At 38.8% G+C, this 18,251-nt stretch overlaps 1 protein-coding gene and 1 pseudogene across 1 annotated transcript; both read left to right on the forward strand.

Annotated features, from left to right (window-relative positions):
• Nucleotides 1–7,339: 7,339 nt before the first annotated feature.
• On the forward strand, nucleotides 7,340–8,284 carry LOC103730137 (putative olfactory receptor 2B3). Its single transcript, XM_008828324.1, has one exon. The coding sequence runs from the start codon at nucleotides 7,340–7,342 to the stop codon at nucleotides 8,282–8,284; it is 945 nt and encodes a 314-aa protein (XP_008826546.1).
• A 7,372-nt stretch (nucleotides 8,285–15,656) lies between these two features.
• On the forward strand, nucleotides 15,657–17,123 carry LOC103730138 (annotated as a pseudogene).
• The last annotated feature ends 1,128 nt before the right edge of the window (nucleotides 17,124–18,251 follow it).

The raw sequence follows: 18,251 nt of genomic DNA on the forward strand, positions 1-18,251 counted from the left end.
TAGAGAGAGAGAGAGAGAGAGAGAGAGAGAGTCCATTCAGTGGTGTTCTTATGTACCTGTCTTTAAGAATGACCAGTTGGTGTTAGATAACCTATGAGGGACCTAGTCTCCGGAGAAAACTGATTTTCCCTCAGCATCCATTGTCTACAGCTCTTCATCTTGATCTGGGATCACTTGAAACTTTCCCTATCCACCTTGGTATGTCAACTCATTCTGTTACTATATGTAGATCATGTTAGATGACCATGCTACGGAGATTTCATTGGGGAACCTTCCTATCATGTCTACAATGCCTTAAGTAGCAGCTGTCCCTCTGGCTCATACATTCTTTCTGCTCCTCTTCCACAATTTTCCTTGAGCCTTAAGTGTAAAGGTTGCATTGTAGATGTGTCACTTAGAGCTCCATAGCCCTCTTTTGTAATTGGGATATTTATTTTCTTAATATTTAGGTTGTTTGGTTCTTTTTATATTCTAGACACCAATCCTCTATTGGATGAGTAGCTTGCAAATATTTTCTCCCATTCTTTGGGCTGCCTATTCACTTGCTTCAGTTTCCTTTGTTCTACACAAGCTTTTTAGCTCATGATATCCCATTTTTTGATTATTGGTCTTATTTCTTATTCTGCTGGAGTCCTATTTAGAAAGTCTTTAACTATACATATAAGTTGAAGAATACTCCCTACTTTTTCCTCTAGCAGTTTCAGGGTATCTGCTCTTATGTTCAGGACTTCATGCATTTGGAGTTGCATTTGGCATGGGGTGAAAGACAAGGTTCTAGTTTCATTTTTCTGCATATTGAAATATAATTTTCTCAGTGCCATTTGTTAAAAATTCTGTCTTTTCTCCAATGTACATTTTTACTTCTTTGTCAAAAATCAGGTAATTGTAGTTGTGTGAACATATATCTGAGTTCTCAAATCTATTCCATTGATCATGCATCTGTTTTGTGCCAGCACCATGCTGTTTTTATTAGGCCTATGGCTCCATAGTATAATTTGAAATCAAGTATAGTGCTGTCTTCTGCAGTATTCTTTTTGTTCAGGATTACTTTAGCTATCATTGTTCTTGGTGCCTTCATATAAATTTTTATGTTGTTTTCTCTATTACTCTGATGAACAGCATTGTAATTTTTATTGGAATTGCAGTGATGCTGTAGATTTTTTTGTGGTAGGATGGCCATTTTCACATGATTAGTTCATCCAGTTCATAAGCAGGGAATATCTTCCATCATCTCGTGTCTTCCTAAATTTTTCTTTAATGTCTTAAAGTTCTCATTCTAGAGGTCTTTTATTTCTTTCCTTGATTAGATTATTTCTCTGTATTTACAGGGAGGTGGAGACATTAATTGGGCAAAGGAACCATTACATAATACTGGAATATGGCTCTCTCTTGTAACCACTGGAGCAAACAGAACTTTTAACTGCGATTTTTGTCTTAGGATTTACTAACCTACTCTTACTCTATGGCTCATGCCATTCCACTATTGTTTCAAGACATCTTGGCTTATTCCTCAGTCCTTTTTCATTATCAATGTTTACCTCTATTTAAAGCCTCCTTCATAGATTAATTCATCCTGTTTTTATTTTAAAGCATTTGATCCTATACAGAATTACCTGGCATTTACCAAAGAAAATCATCATACTAACTATCTAGTTGTCTTTTTAATTATCACAGGTATGAACTCAACAAATTACACAATCCTGTCCTGATTGCCAACCACTGGCCATCGTTATGTTGAGAGAAGTCAAATCCCAGGTGTTCATCTTAATAAACTTTGGAAACTGAAAGTAACTTACATAAATTCCTTTGGTCATTTTAAATTGACACATATAAATGTTAATACTTTTTAAAACTTTATTTTCACTACTGCTCAAACATCAAAATCTGCTTGAGCTGTTTAAAGCACTTACTAAAAGTCAAAATAAAAAAACTGTCCTGCTTATATAGCTGAAACTTTTGTCTCTTTTTGCCAATTTTGGGAAGTTTGTGTCTGTGATTCTCTACCCTCTATTACCCCCAGTATAATCCATAATTATAAACACATTTATTATTCAAAAATTTAATACTAAATAGAAAAGGGAAAATTGAGGATTAACTGCTTAGGAACAGATTGCACTTTAAATCTTTTAAATACAACTTTAACTTTTAAAAACTGTTCCTCTCAATTTCCTTCTAGCATCTGCTGGAAAAAGCATCTTGAAAGAGAAGTTTCATCAAAATCCGTGGTTTTATATAAACTAAGTTACGAGCCAACTAATGGCTGAATCAGGTTTCTCTCATTAATTGGAATTGAGGCTCTACAGCTCTGCTTTCTCCTATAGGGCTCCCTGAATCACAGTGTTACTGGTAAAGCTGCACCAGAAAACAACACCCTGGCAAGGGAGATGGTTTCCTGAATTTCTCCCACACAAATATCTTCCTGTTTGAGTGCCTTCTCCTCAAATGCTGCTTTGACCATTCTACTTACTCCAGAGACCTTAAATAAAATCATGCTGACCTATGCCAACCCTTGACCACACCACACCATAACCAGTCCACTGCTTGTTACCAGCCCACCACCTGTGACCACCCTAGTGGACATGCTTCTTCATTTATAGAATGAAACAGGAACTGTAGGAATGATTTTTACAACAAAATGTGCTCTTGTGCTCCTGTGATCTAGGCACCTGAACTTAATCCCTCAGAAACTCAAATTGCAATCCACCAAAGATAATGAATAAATGTACGTATCTTGGCAACTAACAAAGTGCTGAAAGACAATGCATTGAGATTCATAACTCCATTGAAAACAGTAAAGACTGAGAAGAAGGCTTGACATTGTATGTATGAGATATTTTAGGCCTGGAGATGTAAGGGCAAGATTGTCTCATAGGGTGGGTTCTAGCTTGTAGTTCTCCCAATTAAAGCTTGAGAAATGGTTTTGAATAAAATTATAGGTGAGACCAGATTCTGCAGCAGAGTTCCAGGAGAGATCTAGAGGAACAAGTGCCCTCCAAGGTTAGACCCACTTATAACTAAAGTTAAGAATTAGGTTGTTCATCCAGGTATAACTGTAATGTTGACATGTTATTGTGCACCCATCCCTATGTGCAATGAATATATGTCAATGAAAATGTTAAATGTTTTAGACAAAATGACAAAAAAAGTTTAATGTTTTGATGTTTTTGTTTTAGGCATCACCTGAGTCCTACCCATTGCAAAAATCATGCATGCATTTTTATCATAAGTCCTTAAGCAACAATATAACATTTAAATAACATTTACTATTATATTAGATGCTATAGATAATCCAGAAGTGATTTAAACTGTGAAGAAGGATATATAGAGAGTATATGCAAATGTTATGAAATTTCACAAAGGAATTTTAGTGTACACAGATTTTGTTATCCATTAGGAGTCCTCGTGGAAACAATTCCCCATGAATAACAAGTGACTGTTCTATGCTGTTTAGTCTCTAGTATGTTGGGAAATAGGATGAATATGTTTTAGATCACATCTAACAAAGACATTCTCTCAACTTCATTCCAGTAGATTAAAATTACACATAAGAAGCATTTCCATAGATAATTCTGTCCCAGGAAACTGTCTCTGCTAACTCTTTTGGGAGGAGGATAAATGATGGCCTGTGTGGGAAGAATACCCAAGGGATCTCAGCAACTGCACACTAATACCTTGCCCACAAGCATTCTCAAATCTTCCTACTATTGTCTCCCTTAACCCCTGGTTCTCTCTTTGTCACCCTTCATCAACTGAAAAGCTAGATGTTCTGAAGCTAATTCTGTGGACAAAAGTTTCTCTGTCTTTTCTCTGTAAGTCTAAAAACTTCTAACTTCTTTTTACTAAAAGATATTTACCAAAATGGTATATAATACAGGTAGGAGAATCACAGATCACTTCATCTCAGGAAATATTCTATAAACTTGGAAATACCTACTTAAGTGTATCCAGAAACAACTAGATTTCTCTTCATAATTAATCTGTCCTTCGGTCTCTCAGACCAACTTTAAATGCATTTAAATTTCAATAAACATAGTATCTAATAGATGTTAAATTACCTGAATGAAGTAGGAAGTCTTGAAACATACTACATGAAACAGTTTCTAATATTTGGTTAAAATCTCATTACTAAATGTCTGTATATTCCATTTAGATGTTTGGGGACCAGGTAAAATGATTTCCATTTCTTTTTTTAATATAAAGCTAAAAGTACTACAAATATAAACAATATGTGTGATGAAATGAAGTATTTACCACCATGAAAATGTGAGTTGAAGATACTAAGAAGAAGTCAAATGATGAGTTTCACACATTGAAACTGACTTTGGAAATTTGTAGATAAATAGATTTACATGTACTGAAACAGTGATGAAAATAACAGGAAGAAGATTCAAACATCATAGATTCCGGGAACTAAAGATAAAGAGAATGGCATGGAAAAATAAGATATCTGAGGGGAGAATTAGAAAACCTAAACAGCTTTAAGGAAGCACACAGATCTCACAAGTGACCATTTCTGGAAAGAGGAGATACCAGTCTCCCTGATTCCACAGATAAGGACGTCTTCCCTGTTTTAACTCTTTCTTTAAAAAGCACTCTGAGCAGGTGGCACACACCTTTAATCCCAACACTCTAAAAGCAGAAGCAAATGAATCTCTGTGAGACTGAGACCAGCCTGGTCTACATAGAAATTTATAGGAAATCTGGGGCTATAGGGGTACCCTATCTCAAAAAAAAAAAAAAAACCACCCTGAAACACATGGTACTACACAATGAGTTGTTTTGTTTTGCTTTGCTTTGTTTTGCTTTGCTTTCAGGGGGTTCTTAAGCAGGCCAAAGTGTCCTCAAACTGGCTATGAAGCTGAGGATGTTATTTTCTGGTTATTCATGTCCTTGTTCCCACTTTGCAAAATTCATAGCTGTGGTATTTCCCATAGACAACTTTCGTTCTGTCCTGTAAAATGAAGTATGCCCTGATTTGTGAATTCCAAATGAAAACGCCAAGAAATATAGCTAAATTTGGTGTAATTTTATCTTTTGACCAGGGTGATTATAATTCATAAACAAAATGATATCTGTTAAGGTGAATAATACAAATAGAATTCCAAATAATACAAATTTAATAAAATTGCTAAAAGGATGGTGGACTGAATGATGTCATTAAAGATAAACACAATCAATTCTGGAAGAATTTGAAGAGTATAATATCTAAAATGATTCAAAGACTGTGCAATGTATAAAATAGCAAAAGTGAATATAATACTACAAATGAATGGACAATAATAAATGATAATACAGTTATTTATTGGTATAGGCAGATTTTCATTTATTATATTAATTTTAATAATCTAATTCACACTATGCTTATTTCATATTTCATACACAACATAGTTTTCACCTGGAAAAAGCATAGCCTAAACTTAACTCAGGTACCAAAATAATCTTAAACTCAGGTACCAAAATAACATTTTGAATAATGTCAGCTCAATAAGATGTAGGGCCACACTCACTCAGGAAATATTCCTGAAGCATAGATGCTTTCTGTGAACTATTAAAACTCTGAACTTGTTATCCTGATTTCTTATGATCTTATTTAAGGCATTGGTTGCCTTTGGCCCTTGGAATCTCTCCAGTTCTTGGTAGACACTAGGAATGAATAACTACATACTAAACATATACTAAATCTTCCTTTGTCATGGGATTCAGAGGTGGGTGTTAGTTGATTTCATGGATATAAAAAAGTTTATGGGAATGCTTGGTACACAGGGTTCTTAAGGGAATAATTAGAACTATCATATTGTTTGCATAATACTGGACTGAGATACTGTATAATCAAAGAACAAAATTCATATCAAGCTCTAAGCAGCTTTGTGTGACACCTACAAGGATAATATTAATAACTTAATGAACAGGGGAAGGTGAAAATTATTTTTGTCACCTAATAACGTAATTGCTAGGATGATATATAAATAGGATGATATATAAATAGGATGATATATAAATGCCTGATGTTAATATGACTTTTCTTACAGAATAAAGTGAGTTTCAAGAAGCACACTTCACCACCAAAGGAAAATAATGATATAAAAAAAACTCTCATTATCTAAGTTATGTTTCAAAGTATACTACTCTGTCCAGGTAAGGAGTGTTATTGTTTTCAATGTAACTTTTACTTAAAAGCAAAGAAATTTGTCATATCCTAAACATATAAAATAATGTGGATTTAAGTAAATCAGCAGATTAAATTAGGAAACTGACTTTTGTCCTAGTGGCACTTAAATAGAATCCAAAAATATGTTAGCAGCTGTGTGTAATCAGTGGGGCCCTGATAATTGTCAAACTGGTAAAAAAAAATGAGATGACAGGGCCTCTCAATAAAAACATACATGCAGTAGGGCTGGGGAGGGTGGCACATGCCTTTAATCCAAACAATCAGGAGGTAGAGGCAGGCAGAGCTCTGTGAGTTCAAGGCTAGCTCTGCAAACTGAGTTTCAAGCCAGCTAGCTGTGGGTACAGGGAGACTCTGTCTCAAAAATACCACCCCCCAAAAAGAAAAAAACAAACCATGTAATGTAATAAATAAATTTTAACATGAAATATCAAATGTCCAAAGTTTGAAAAAAATTAAAGTTCTTAAGCCTTTAGAAAATGATGACAAAAGCATGTAAATTTTTAATCAGTTCCAAATAGCTGAGATATATATTTTAACACCAAAGTTGTCATACACCACGTGGAGATTATGTAATTATTCCCGTACCTAACTCATGTTAAATAAAGTGTTCTTGATTCTTTTAGCTCCAGGTTTTCTCCTCCTTGATTTTTCTTTTTCTTTTTTTTTTTTTGCAAATTTGATACTTCAACTCATGAAGAGTTCAGACACGCCTTACAGTGTTACTTCTGAAAATTAACCATGTGACCCTTCAGCTCCATGTCACATCAACTAACAAATGCCTAACAATAAAAATAAAAAACAAATCATTATAACTGATTTTTATGTACGACCAAGTTTGGAAACCATTACTTTTGAGTTCCCAAAACACCTTCCTTTCCACTTTCAAGTTAATCACATCGGGAACGAAATGATAGTTGCTGTCATGTGATCCTTATGATATAGAGGAAGAAATTCACTTTAAGTTTGGTTAGCTTACTTCTTGAAGGCAACCACCTTTAATTTATGGGTGTCAGGAACAGAAATGGAGTTCTCTGTATGTGACCACTCATGTCTCCCAGTTTATGGCACCTCATCAGCTAGAACTGCATAGCCATCCCATAATTACCTTTGATCATTTCTCATAATTATCTACCATTTTAGGTAGCAACTTTTGGGAATAAACTAACTATAATGACACTAACTAATGAAAGCCATCCTGAAGAGTTCATTCTACTTGGCTTTGCTGACTGTTCTTGGCTGGAGCTCCCTCTGTTCATTATTCTTCTGGTAACATACCCAATGGCCATGATAGGAAACATCACCATCATTTTGGTGTCCAAGTTAGACCCACATCTCCATAGCCCCATGTATTTCTTCCTCACTAACCTCTCCTTTCTGGACATGTGCTACACCACAAGTATTGTGCCTCAGATGCTGTTTAGCCTGGGAAGCTCCACAAAGACCATCAGCTATACAAGGTGTGTAGTTCAGCTCTATGTCTTCAGTATAATGGGGGGCACAGAATGTCTTCTCCTGGCTATTATGTCCTTTGATCGCTATGTGGCCATCTGCAGACCTCTGCACTACACCCTCATCATGAATCAGTGTGTCTGTATCCTCTTAGCATCTGTTGTGTGGCTGACTGGAATGATTTATGCAATCTCTGAAGCTTCTCTTACACTGAAGTTGCCACTATGTGGAACCAATAAACTGGATCACTTGGTGTGTGAGATTCCAGTTCTGATAAAGACTGCCTGTGGTGAAAAGGAGGCCAATGAGCTTGCACTGTCTATGGCATGCATTTTTATATTAGCTGTTCCCCTGTGCTTAGTACTTGCTTCCTATGCTAGTATTGGACGTGCTATACTTAAGATCAAATCTTCTGCAGGAAGGAAAAAGGCCTTTGGAACATGTTCCTCTCATCTCATTGTAGTTCTTTTATTTTACGGCCCAGCCATTAGCATGTACCTTCAGCCCCCCTCTTCCATCACAAGGGACCAGCCCAAGTTCATGGCTCTCTTCTATGGAGTAGTGACTCCCACACTCAACCCCTTCATCTATACCCTGCGGAATAAGGATGTAAAGATGGCCTTAGGAAAGCTCATGAGGAATATTTTCGATTCCAAGAGGCAGTGAGCATATTAGTTTTTAATTAGAGGGTTTATTTTATAGCTCATTCTTGTCTCATGAATCTCAGTGTGTCATACTTATACTTGGCTAATATTAGTACCCTGTGAAAATATACTAGAATTATTCCATTCTGCTTCCTACATACCAAAACTGTAGCTGGTGTAGCTAAAATCTGATTGTGTAAATTATAATGTAAATCAATTAATTCAAGCCAATGGTTGTAAAAAAATCCATGGCAAATATCAGCAGGTTTATTATCAGTCTTACTGAAGAAATATTTCATTATTCTCTGCAAGTTTAGCCCAAGTCTTTGTGGGAAGCCTGGCTACAACCTGTTACTGTGTGTAAAGCTCACTATCCATCACAGAATCAAAAGTCACATAAATTTATCAACCTCAATGTATGCAAATGTCATTACTTTTTAAATAAATTGTAATTATTAACAATTTGTGCAGTCTTATATTTTTATTTAAAATGTACAATTAAGCATGAAAATAATCATAGAAAAATGAGTAAAATATATAGATCTTAACATTCCCATTATATACTAAGAGCATGATTTCATCTAAATTAGTGAGAGACCAAGGAGGTGATGTTAATAATGATTCATGATCTGGCAATATTTCCATTCACAAATTACAACAATGTGGAATGCCTTTTGAATCCATGCTAGATAGCTTCAGTTGTCAACTTGGGAAGAGAGACTTTCAGCTGGAGAATGTCCTCTATTGGACTGGCCTGTGGGCATGTATGTTGGGCGTTTTCTTGGTTGTTGAGTGAGGTGAGAGGAAGGGTCTAGCCCACTGCGGGTGATGCTACCTCTGGACATGTGGTCCTATGTTATATAAGAAAGCAAACTGAGCACAGGCTAAAGGAGCAATCCAGTAAGGAGCATTCTTCCATGTTCTCTGCTTCACTTCCTGCCTCCAGGTTCCTGCCTTGAGCCCCTGCCCTGGCTCCTCTTCATGATGAACTACATATAAGCTGTAAGGTGAAGTAAACCCTTCATCCCCAAGTATTGTTTTCTTCAGAGACTTTTGTCACAGTAATAGAAAGCAAACTAAGATTAACTGTGAAGGAATCAGTACAAAAAAATTAATTTTTGTTTCTGAAATGTAATGCAACTTGATTGCTTCATTAATCAATACAAGTATTTTTATTGCTTTAAATTTTGAACATAAATGATGCATGAAATATGGTAACAGTATGGGGCTACAGAGATGGCTCATCAGTTAAGAGCACTGGCTGCTCTTGCAGAGGACCCAGGCTCGATTCCCAGCACCCACATCACAGCTAATAACTGTCCATAACTAGAGTTCCAAGGAATCTGGCAGACATTGACCTCTTCTTACCTCCACAGGCATTGCATGACACAGGTGCACTTACATATATGCAGGCAATATACTCATACACATATTAACATTACAATGTAAAATTCTAAAACATAGTTCTAGAACTCATGCCTAGCTTCTTTTTAATGTATTTCCTCTAAATCTACGTGGAAACTTAGCTACAAGAGGTGATAAGGTAATGAAGTTTCCTTCCTCCTGAATCCCCTTATAAGATGTTTCATATAAATTTGGGCCCTTTCTTCACTGACTTCCAGAACAGCAGGGCAATGTCATACTCTCCTCCAAAAAATGCAACAAGATATCATCTTAGACTCAGACACTAAATCTTCTCGAGCCTTATCTCGGGCTCCTGGCATCCAGAACTGTCAGAAATAAATCGCTTTTATAAATTACGCAATTTGGAACATTTTGTTATAGCAACAAAAATGGACTAAAGCATGTTCAAATTTTTAAATGTCATAAAATTAGTTAAAATATATGAGATCAACTTAATAATGTTGAAGTTATTCAAGGGTGAATAGATACGTTAAGAATTCAGGTCCTGGAGAGATGGATCTGTTCCCAGCATTCACATAGGGTGGCTCACAACCACCTGTAACTCCATCTCTGGGGTGTCTGATGCTTTCGTATAGGTTCTGCAGACACCTGCACTCATATGTGCACATACCCATGCACAGACACATACACATAATTTAAAAATAAATCTTTTTTTTTTTTAAAAAAAGGATTCAGCATGATGTTGTAGGTGAAAATAAGTTGAAGTAAAACAGATCATTTTTACTTTTCTGGTATGTCTTCTGTTATAATCGAATCCAATCTCTGGAAGAAAAATTATTTTTCCTCTTCAATCAACCATAAGCCATATACACTCTGTGTAAAGTGCTTGTCCAGTTCTGGAGAGCATTGAATTATGGCAAGTATAGTTTGAAAAATAATTTAAGTAATTTTGAATTTTGATTGATTTCTGGATGATTCTTGGCTAATTGCTAGAATTTTTTTTATTTTGCCAACATACCGAATAAAAGTTTTCATTTTGTTGGTTATGGTATTTGTGGTCTACTTTGGTGTTACACAGCAAGAATCATGTCAAAAGCATAGCGTTACAGACTGAGTACAATTTTTTTCTTTTTTATTGATGTCTTAATCTTCTATCCTAAGCTCAGTAATGCATTTCTCACATTTTAGGTATATAAAATTTATTCATTTCAGGGGCTGGAGAGATGGCTCAGTGGTTAAGAGCACTGGCTGTGGCTGTTCTTGCAGAAGACCCGGGTTTGATTCATAGGACCCACATAGCAGCTAACAACCATCCATAACTCCAGTTTCAGGGGAATCCAACACCGTCTTCTGACTTCTTCGAGCATTGCATAATATGGGCACACTTGCACACTTATACACATAAAATAAAAATAATGAACAAAATATTTCTTAAGGGGCTGGAGAGATGGCTCAGCGGTTAAGAACACTGGCTGTTCTTGCAGAAGACACAGGTTTGAATCCCAGCACCCACATGGCAGCTAACAACTGTCCACAACTCCAGTCCCAGAGGATCCGACAGCCTCTTCTGACCTCCACAGGCATTGCATGACACAGGTGCACTTACCTACATGAAGGCAATACGTGCATACACATAAAAAAATAATAAATAAATAAAATGAAGTTTAAAAAATAAATAAATAAAATAGTTCTTAAAAAGATTTCTCACTTCATAAATGTAAAACACATCCAAACTCTATGGAAAATCAGTACTTCCAGATAATTGTGTATAAAAGTCTCAGAATTAAGAAAACTAGCTAGGAGCTGGAGAGATAGCTCAGGCTCAGTGGTTAAAAGTGCTTGCTGCTGCTCAGTCATGAGGAACTGGGTTCAGATCCCTGTACCCATGTCTGATGCCTCACAAATGCTTGTAACTCTAGCTCCATGAGACCCAATACCTTCTGGCCTCCATGAACACTTGACATACAGTAAACACACACACATACACACACACACACACACACACACACACACACACACACACAATCTTAAAAAGAAGAAAGAAAACTGATTGTAGGCATGGAGAACCCACTAAAATATTTTACTTGTGCTGGACTAGTTCCCATTTCCAGGGTATATATGCTCAGCATATTCTGTCAGGAAGCACACTTCAGTTAGCTTCAGAGATTTGTTGAGGGAATGGTAAGATTTTCTCATTTCCTCAAGAATAAGAGCAAAGTACCTTAACAATGAAAAATAGAAAAATAAATATGATGGATGCTTCCCTGCTAGCTAATAGGGGCCTTACTAACCCTAACCCTAACCCTAAGCCTCTTCCTATACCTTCTTCTTGGGCCTTGGACCCACTCCTCTGAACTGGCCTCAGAATGCTTGACTCCACATCTGGTCTTCAGGGGTGAGTAGTCCAAATCCAGTGGCACTCATCTCCCCACTCTACTCCCTCCCACTTTGCCTGCCAGGGACCTACATACTACCCTAGAAAGACAGGTTCTGTCCACTGCAGCTTGTTTCCCCTACACCTTAACCAGATCCATTCTCTCTCCTATGCAATTCACCTTCCAACCTTGGGCCTAAGCCCACTCCTGCTCTTCCTGCCTCAGATGTTTGGACTGCCTTCCCAACTGAAATCCCCACCTATTGTATCCTAAAACCCTGTACCCAGACTAGTTGCATTCTCCAACTTTAGGCCTCATGCCTATTCCCCCTAGCTAGTTAGACCCTACTCACATTGCTCTATGACACCCACCTGATCTTCCTGCCTAAGAACCCCTCACTATCCCCTGAGAACCCAGCCACTGGACCCCAATAGCCTTGAATTCCCTTTGTCCCAAGAAAGAGCATTTCACTAACAGCTTGGAACCATCCTGACCCACCAACAAAAAAATAAAAAGCAAGATCCCGAAGCACACACCAACCAACTATTCATGCCTGAGCAACAAACAACCAAGCTACATCAACAATATGAACGAAACCAAACTTCAACTGAACAAAGGCGGACTAGAATTTCATATCAGACATACAACCAATCAAAGAAAGCCATATGCCCAGTTGACAATGCAAAAACAAAAATAATATGAAAAACCAAGAGAATATGTCCCCAACAAAACCCACCACTCCTACAGAAGTGTACTACAATGAGAGCCACCTAGAGGAACTCCAGAACACAGAATTTAAAAGAACAAATATAAACATGATCAAAGAATTTAAAGAACACACAAACAACTCAAAGAACTAAAAGAGGATAGGAAAAAACTCCTGACTGAAGCTCAAGAAAATATAACTATATGGCTGAATGAAATTACAGAACAAAATCTGAAACTACAGGAGAAAGACAAACAGAATGATTGAAGTGGAAAACAGATTATCAAGACTGGATGATGAAGTTGAAGAACTAGACTGCTCAAGCAAAGAATATGAAAAAAAAAAACATAGTAATGGAGTATGAAGGAAATGTGGGAAACCATCAAAAGACCAAATCTACACATCATAGGCATGCAAGAAGGAGAAGAATCTCAGGGCAATGGCCTTGACCAAATCTTCAACAGTGTTATAGAAGAAAACTTCTCCAATTAAGGAAAGACAAACCTATACAGATGCAAGAAGCTTATAGAAAACCAATATCAACTTGGCATATCAAAGTAAAATCACTAAATGTATATAAAAAAGCTATTGAAAGATGCTAATAAAAAAAGAAGTTACAAGGGACTCTAGACAGGCTGACTAGACCTCAGTGGATAGACTTGCACTGGAGTATGTCTGGAGACACTGACTTGACACAGTGGGCCTTAACAAGGATGACAGAGTATATGGGCTCCTGTGTGAGGGTTAGGTGAGAGTGCCAGTGGGAATGGGGATATAAAGATGATTAAGATTGATACATTCTGTATGAAATACACAAAAATTCAATAAAAACAATTTTTTTAAAAAAAGAAGTTACACGAATAAAAAAACCCATCAGAATCAGACCTGACTATTCAATGCAAAATATGAAAGCCAGAAGAGCATGGAGTGAAGTATTTTTTTATTCTAAATGACCATGGGTGTCAACCCAGAATACTTTACCCAAGAAAATTATCTATCATAGCCAAAAGGGAAAGAAAATTTTTCCATCACACAAATAGGGTAAAAGAATTCACTTTCACCAAACCAGCCCTACAGAGAATACTCAAAGCAATAGAAAGCACTGAAGATAGAAATGACTATACCCGAGAGGTTACAGAAAGAAAACAAAGGAAGTTATAATTGCAGAAACACAAAATGAGATCAAGCACACAAAATAATTAAAATAACAGTAACCAATATATATTTTTAAATATAACTCTAAATATCAATGACCTCAACTCCCCAGGCAAATGACATGGGCTAGTATAATGGATTCAGAAATTGGAGCAATACAAAACTTCCCCGCTAAAAGCAGCCCAGGCCAAGATGAATTCAGAGTAAAATTCTGCCAGTCAAAGATCTACGGTTAATACTTAAATTATTCAAAAAGATAAAAATCATGAACTCCCTAACTCAGTCTATGAAGCCAGTGTCACTCTAATACCAAAATCAGGTAAAGTTACAACAACAGAAAAAGAAAACTATAGATCCATATCCTTAATGAACATAGATGCAAAAACTCTCAACAAAAATACAAACTGCATATAGACACATATCAAAAAGATTATCCACCATGATCAAGTCAGCTTTATTCCAGGGATTCAGGGATGGTTCAATATATTTAAGTCAACAAATGTAATAAATCATATAAATGGATTTAATTTAAAGACAAAAATCACATGGTCATCTCAATAGATCCAGAAAAGATCTTCGGCCAAATCCAACATGGATTCATGTTAAAAGTCCTAGAAGGAATTGGACTGGAGGGAACATACATCAACCTAATTAAAGCTACATATAACAAACCCACAAGCAACATCATTCTAAATGGAGAAAAACTGGAAGCATTCCCATTAAAATCAAGAACCAGACAATGCTTTTCAATACACTGCTTGAATCTCTGGCTAGATAAGACAAGAGAAGGAAAGGGTACTAATTTGAAAAGAAGAGGTCAAATGCCCCTATTTGAAGATGATATATTATACTAAGAGATCCCAAAATAATCCACCTGAAAACTTCTAGAAGAGATCAACATTTTCAGCAAAGTGGCAGATTACAAAATCAATCTACAAAAATCAGTAGTCTTTCCATATACCAATAACAAGCACTCTGAAAAAAATCATTCATGGAAACCCTCCCATTCACAACAGCCTGGAAAAGAATAAAATATCTAAGAATTAAATGGACCACCCCATCGGGTCTACCAGCCTCTGACTCAAATGGACTCCAATTCCTTCACCTGAGATCACTGGACTAGCTTCCTAAACCAGACAAGCTAAACACCCTACCATAGATCCTTAAGACCCCCCCCCCCGCCATGGTAAACTTCCCAGCCTCAGAATCAGGCAGACAGACCTGCTCAGCCAGGACTCTGACCAGTCTATTACCCTGTAAGAACTTGAAACACCCACCGATTTCTCTTCCACACCTGAACAAAAAATAGCTAAAGCTATATGAACAATATTAACTGAACCAAAATTAAACAAAAGCAGAGTAAAAGTTCCTGTTGAACACATAACCAACAAGTACATCCATATACCCAAACAGCAATGCAAAATAACAAATATGAAAAACCAAGAAACTATGTCCCAACAAAACCCACTAGTCCTACAAAAGTGCACTGCATTGAGAATCACCCTGAAGAACCCCAGGATGTAGAACTTGGAAGAACAATCATAAACAGTATCAAAGAACTTCAAGGAAACACCTCAAAAAGGAAAGGTATAAACTTGTGATGGAAGCCGAAGAATAAACGAACACGCAGCTTAACGAAAAAAAAAGTGGATTCGAGGGAAGTCCTCGCCGTGGGGCAGCGGGGCGCAGCGTCCCGGGCGCAGGCGATGCGAAGCCGTGCAGCGCCCCGGCCTGAGCGCACGCCGGCCCGTCGCGGACACAGCCGGCCATCAGGGCGGAGCCGAGGTGCAGCCATGGATCCCGGGCAACAGCCACCTCCCCAGCCCGCCCCGCAGGGCCTCAGGAAGCCGCCGAGCCGGCCTCGCAGCCCCACGGCCCCCAGTCCGCGCCGCAGCCCGCGCCCTAGGCGGCGCCGCATGCCCCCGCCCCACAAGGCCGGCCGGCCACCCACCAGATCTTGCAAGTCCGGCGAGACGCAGAGACAGACCTGGAGGCGCTCTTCAACGCTGTCATGAACCCCACGACGGCCAACGTGCCCCAGAACGTGCCCATGCGGCTCCGGAAGCTGCCCGACTCCTTCAAGCCGCAGGAGCCCAAGTCCCACTCGCGACAAGCCAGTACTGATGCGGGCACTGCAGCAGCCCTAATTCCACAGCACGTTCGGGCACACTCCTCTCCAGCATCTCTGCAGCTGGGGGCTGTTTCTCCTGGGACGTTGACCCCCACCGGAGTGGTCTCTGGTCCAGCCGCTACCCCTGCATCTCAACATCTCCGACAGTCTCCTTTTGAGATCCCTGATGATGTGCCTCTGCCAGCAGGTTGGGAGATGGCCAAAACATCTTCTGGCCAGAGATACTTCTTAAATCACATCAGTCAGATCACAACATGGCAGGACCCCGGGAAGGCCATGCTCTCGCAGCTGAATGTCCCCGCACCTAGCAGTCTAGCGGTGCCGCAGACCCTGATGAACTCGGCCTCGGGTTCTCTTCCTAATGGATGGGAACAAGCTATGACTCAGGACGGAAAAGTTTACTACATAAACCATAAGAACAAGACAACATCCTGGCTAGACCCAAGGCTTGACCCTCGTTTTGCCATGAACCAGAGAATCAGCCAGAGTGCTCCAGTGAAGCAGCCTCCACCTTTGGCTCCCCAGAGCCCACAGGGAGGCGTCCTGGGTGGGGGCAACTCTAATCAGCAGCAGCAGATTCGGCTGCAACAGCTGCAGATGGAGAAGGAGAGACTGCGATTGAAACAGCAAGAATTGCTCCAGCAGGAATTAGCTCTTCGCAGCCAGTTACCCACACTGGAGCAGAATGGAGGGACTCAGAATCCCATGTCTTCTCCCGACATGTCTCAGGAATTGAGGACTATGATGGCCAGTCGCTCGGATCTCTTCCTTAACAAGTGGCACCTATCACTCCAGGGACGAGAGCACAGACAGTGGCCTCAGTATGAGCAGCTACAGCGTCCCTCGGACCCCGGATGACTTCCTGAACAGTGTGGATGAAATGGATACAGGTGACACTATCAACCAAAGTACACTGCCTTCGCAGCAGAGCCATTTCCCAGACTTCCTTGAAGCCATCCCCGGGACAAATGTGGACCTTGGAACACTGGAAGGAGATCCCGTGAACATAGAAAGAGAGGAGCTGATGCCCAGCCTGCAGGAAGCGCTGAGTTCCGACATCCTCAACTACGTGGAGTCTGTGTTGGCGGCCACTAAGCTAGATAAAGAAAGCTTTCTCATATTGTTATAGAGCCCTTGGGGAGACTGCTTTCTAGGTCTGTGAAGGATCTATGGAGATAAGACACGCATCCCTGAAATTTCCAAATAAGCCAGTTGACAATTTTCTGGGTAACACAGAAAAAGATGAACATAGTCCACCAGGATTCTTTGATCCACTGTTTGCTCTTTTCTGTCCATTGCTGCTGTTAATGTTGCTGACGTCCTTCACAGCCATCCCTAAAGAATCAAAACATCAAGAACCCCTTTCCCTTATTTGGCTATTTTAACTATGTTGGTCTAGAGGCCCCGGAAGTGAACCTGTTTGGATGTCATTCCTTTTACCTAGTGGTATGTTCACCGATCATTTTAATGGACCACTCAGATTCCAAACTGAAATCCTTCAGGTCACAGTGTTTAGTTTGTTCAAGAAATTGTTTCTTCAGCTGCCTTTGGCCAGTGGAAAACATGCCCTACTGGCCTGAAAAGCCAAAAACGCTGCATCTGATCTTAAGTACTTAACGCTGATTTGAAGACTTCACAGAGACCAGAGCTGAGGGTGGTTGCCTGGGCGGTTTTCCTGTCGCTCTCCTTTGTCACATGGTGACCTGTATTTTATTTTAGAAGCTTAGAAGGCATGAAACCATTTCCATAGACATACATTAATTATTGCCACATACTCTAGGATAGGCTTGGGTGGATTTTTTTGTGGGTGTTTCAGATTTGTTTTTGTGGTTGGTTGGTTTTGTTGGAAGGTAGACAAATTACTCTGTTAGTGACTCCCTTTATAGTTGTAGCTTGAGATGGTTATTACAGCTCTTATGGGGAAAATCAGTATTTCCTGGCTTTTATCATCTTATTTAAATCTTGATTATCTCTCTATATATATGTACACACTTATTATATGTCTATAATAGCCTGATAGCAGAATGCATCTTTTTTTTAAGTTTCCCTACTTTCCAAGTTATTTTTAAAATGGTAGCTTTGAACGTATGCATTTAGAATACATGACTGGTAATTTATGTTTCGCAAGTAGTTTAAATTCTGTTGGGGCAATCTGCAGGTGTTTGAGGTAATATATAGTATTCTATAATGGCCTCTTAACTGTGAATAAGGCCTAGGGGAGCTCTCTGTGCCCTCTGTGCATGCTGATGAATTGGAC

Source organism: Nannospalax galili, unplaced genomic scaffold, assembly GCF_000622305.1.
Source record: "Nannospalax galili isolate Female #2095 unplaced genomic scaffold, S.galili_v1.0 scaffold813, whole genome shotgun sequence".
NCBI classification, from domain to species: Eukaryota; Metazoa; Chordata; class Mammalia; order Rodentia; family Spalacidae; genus Nannospalax; species Nannospalax galili.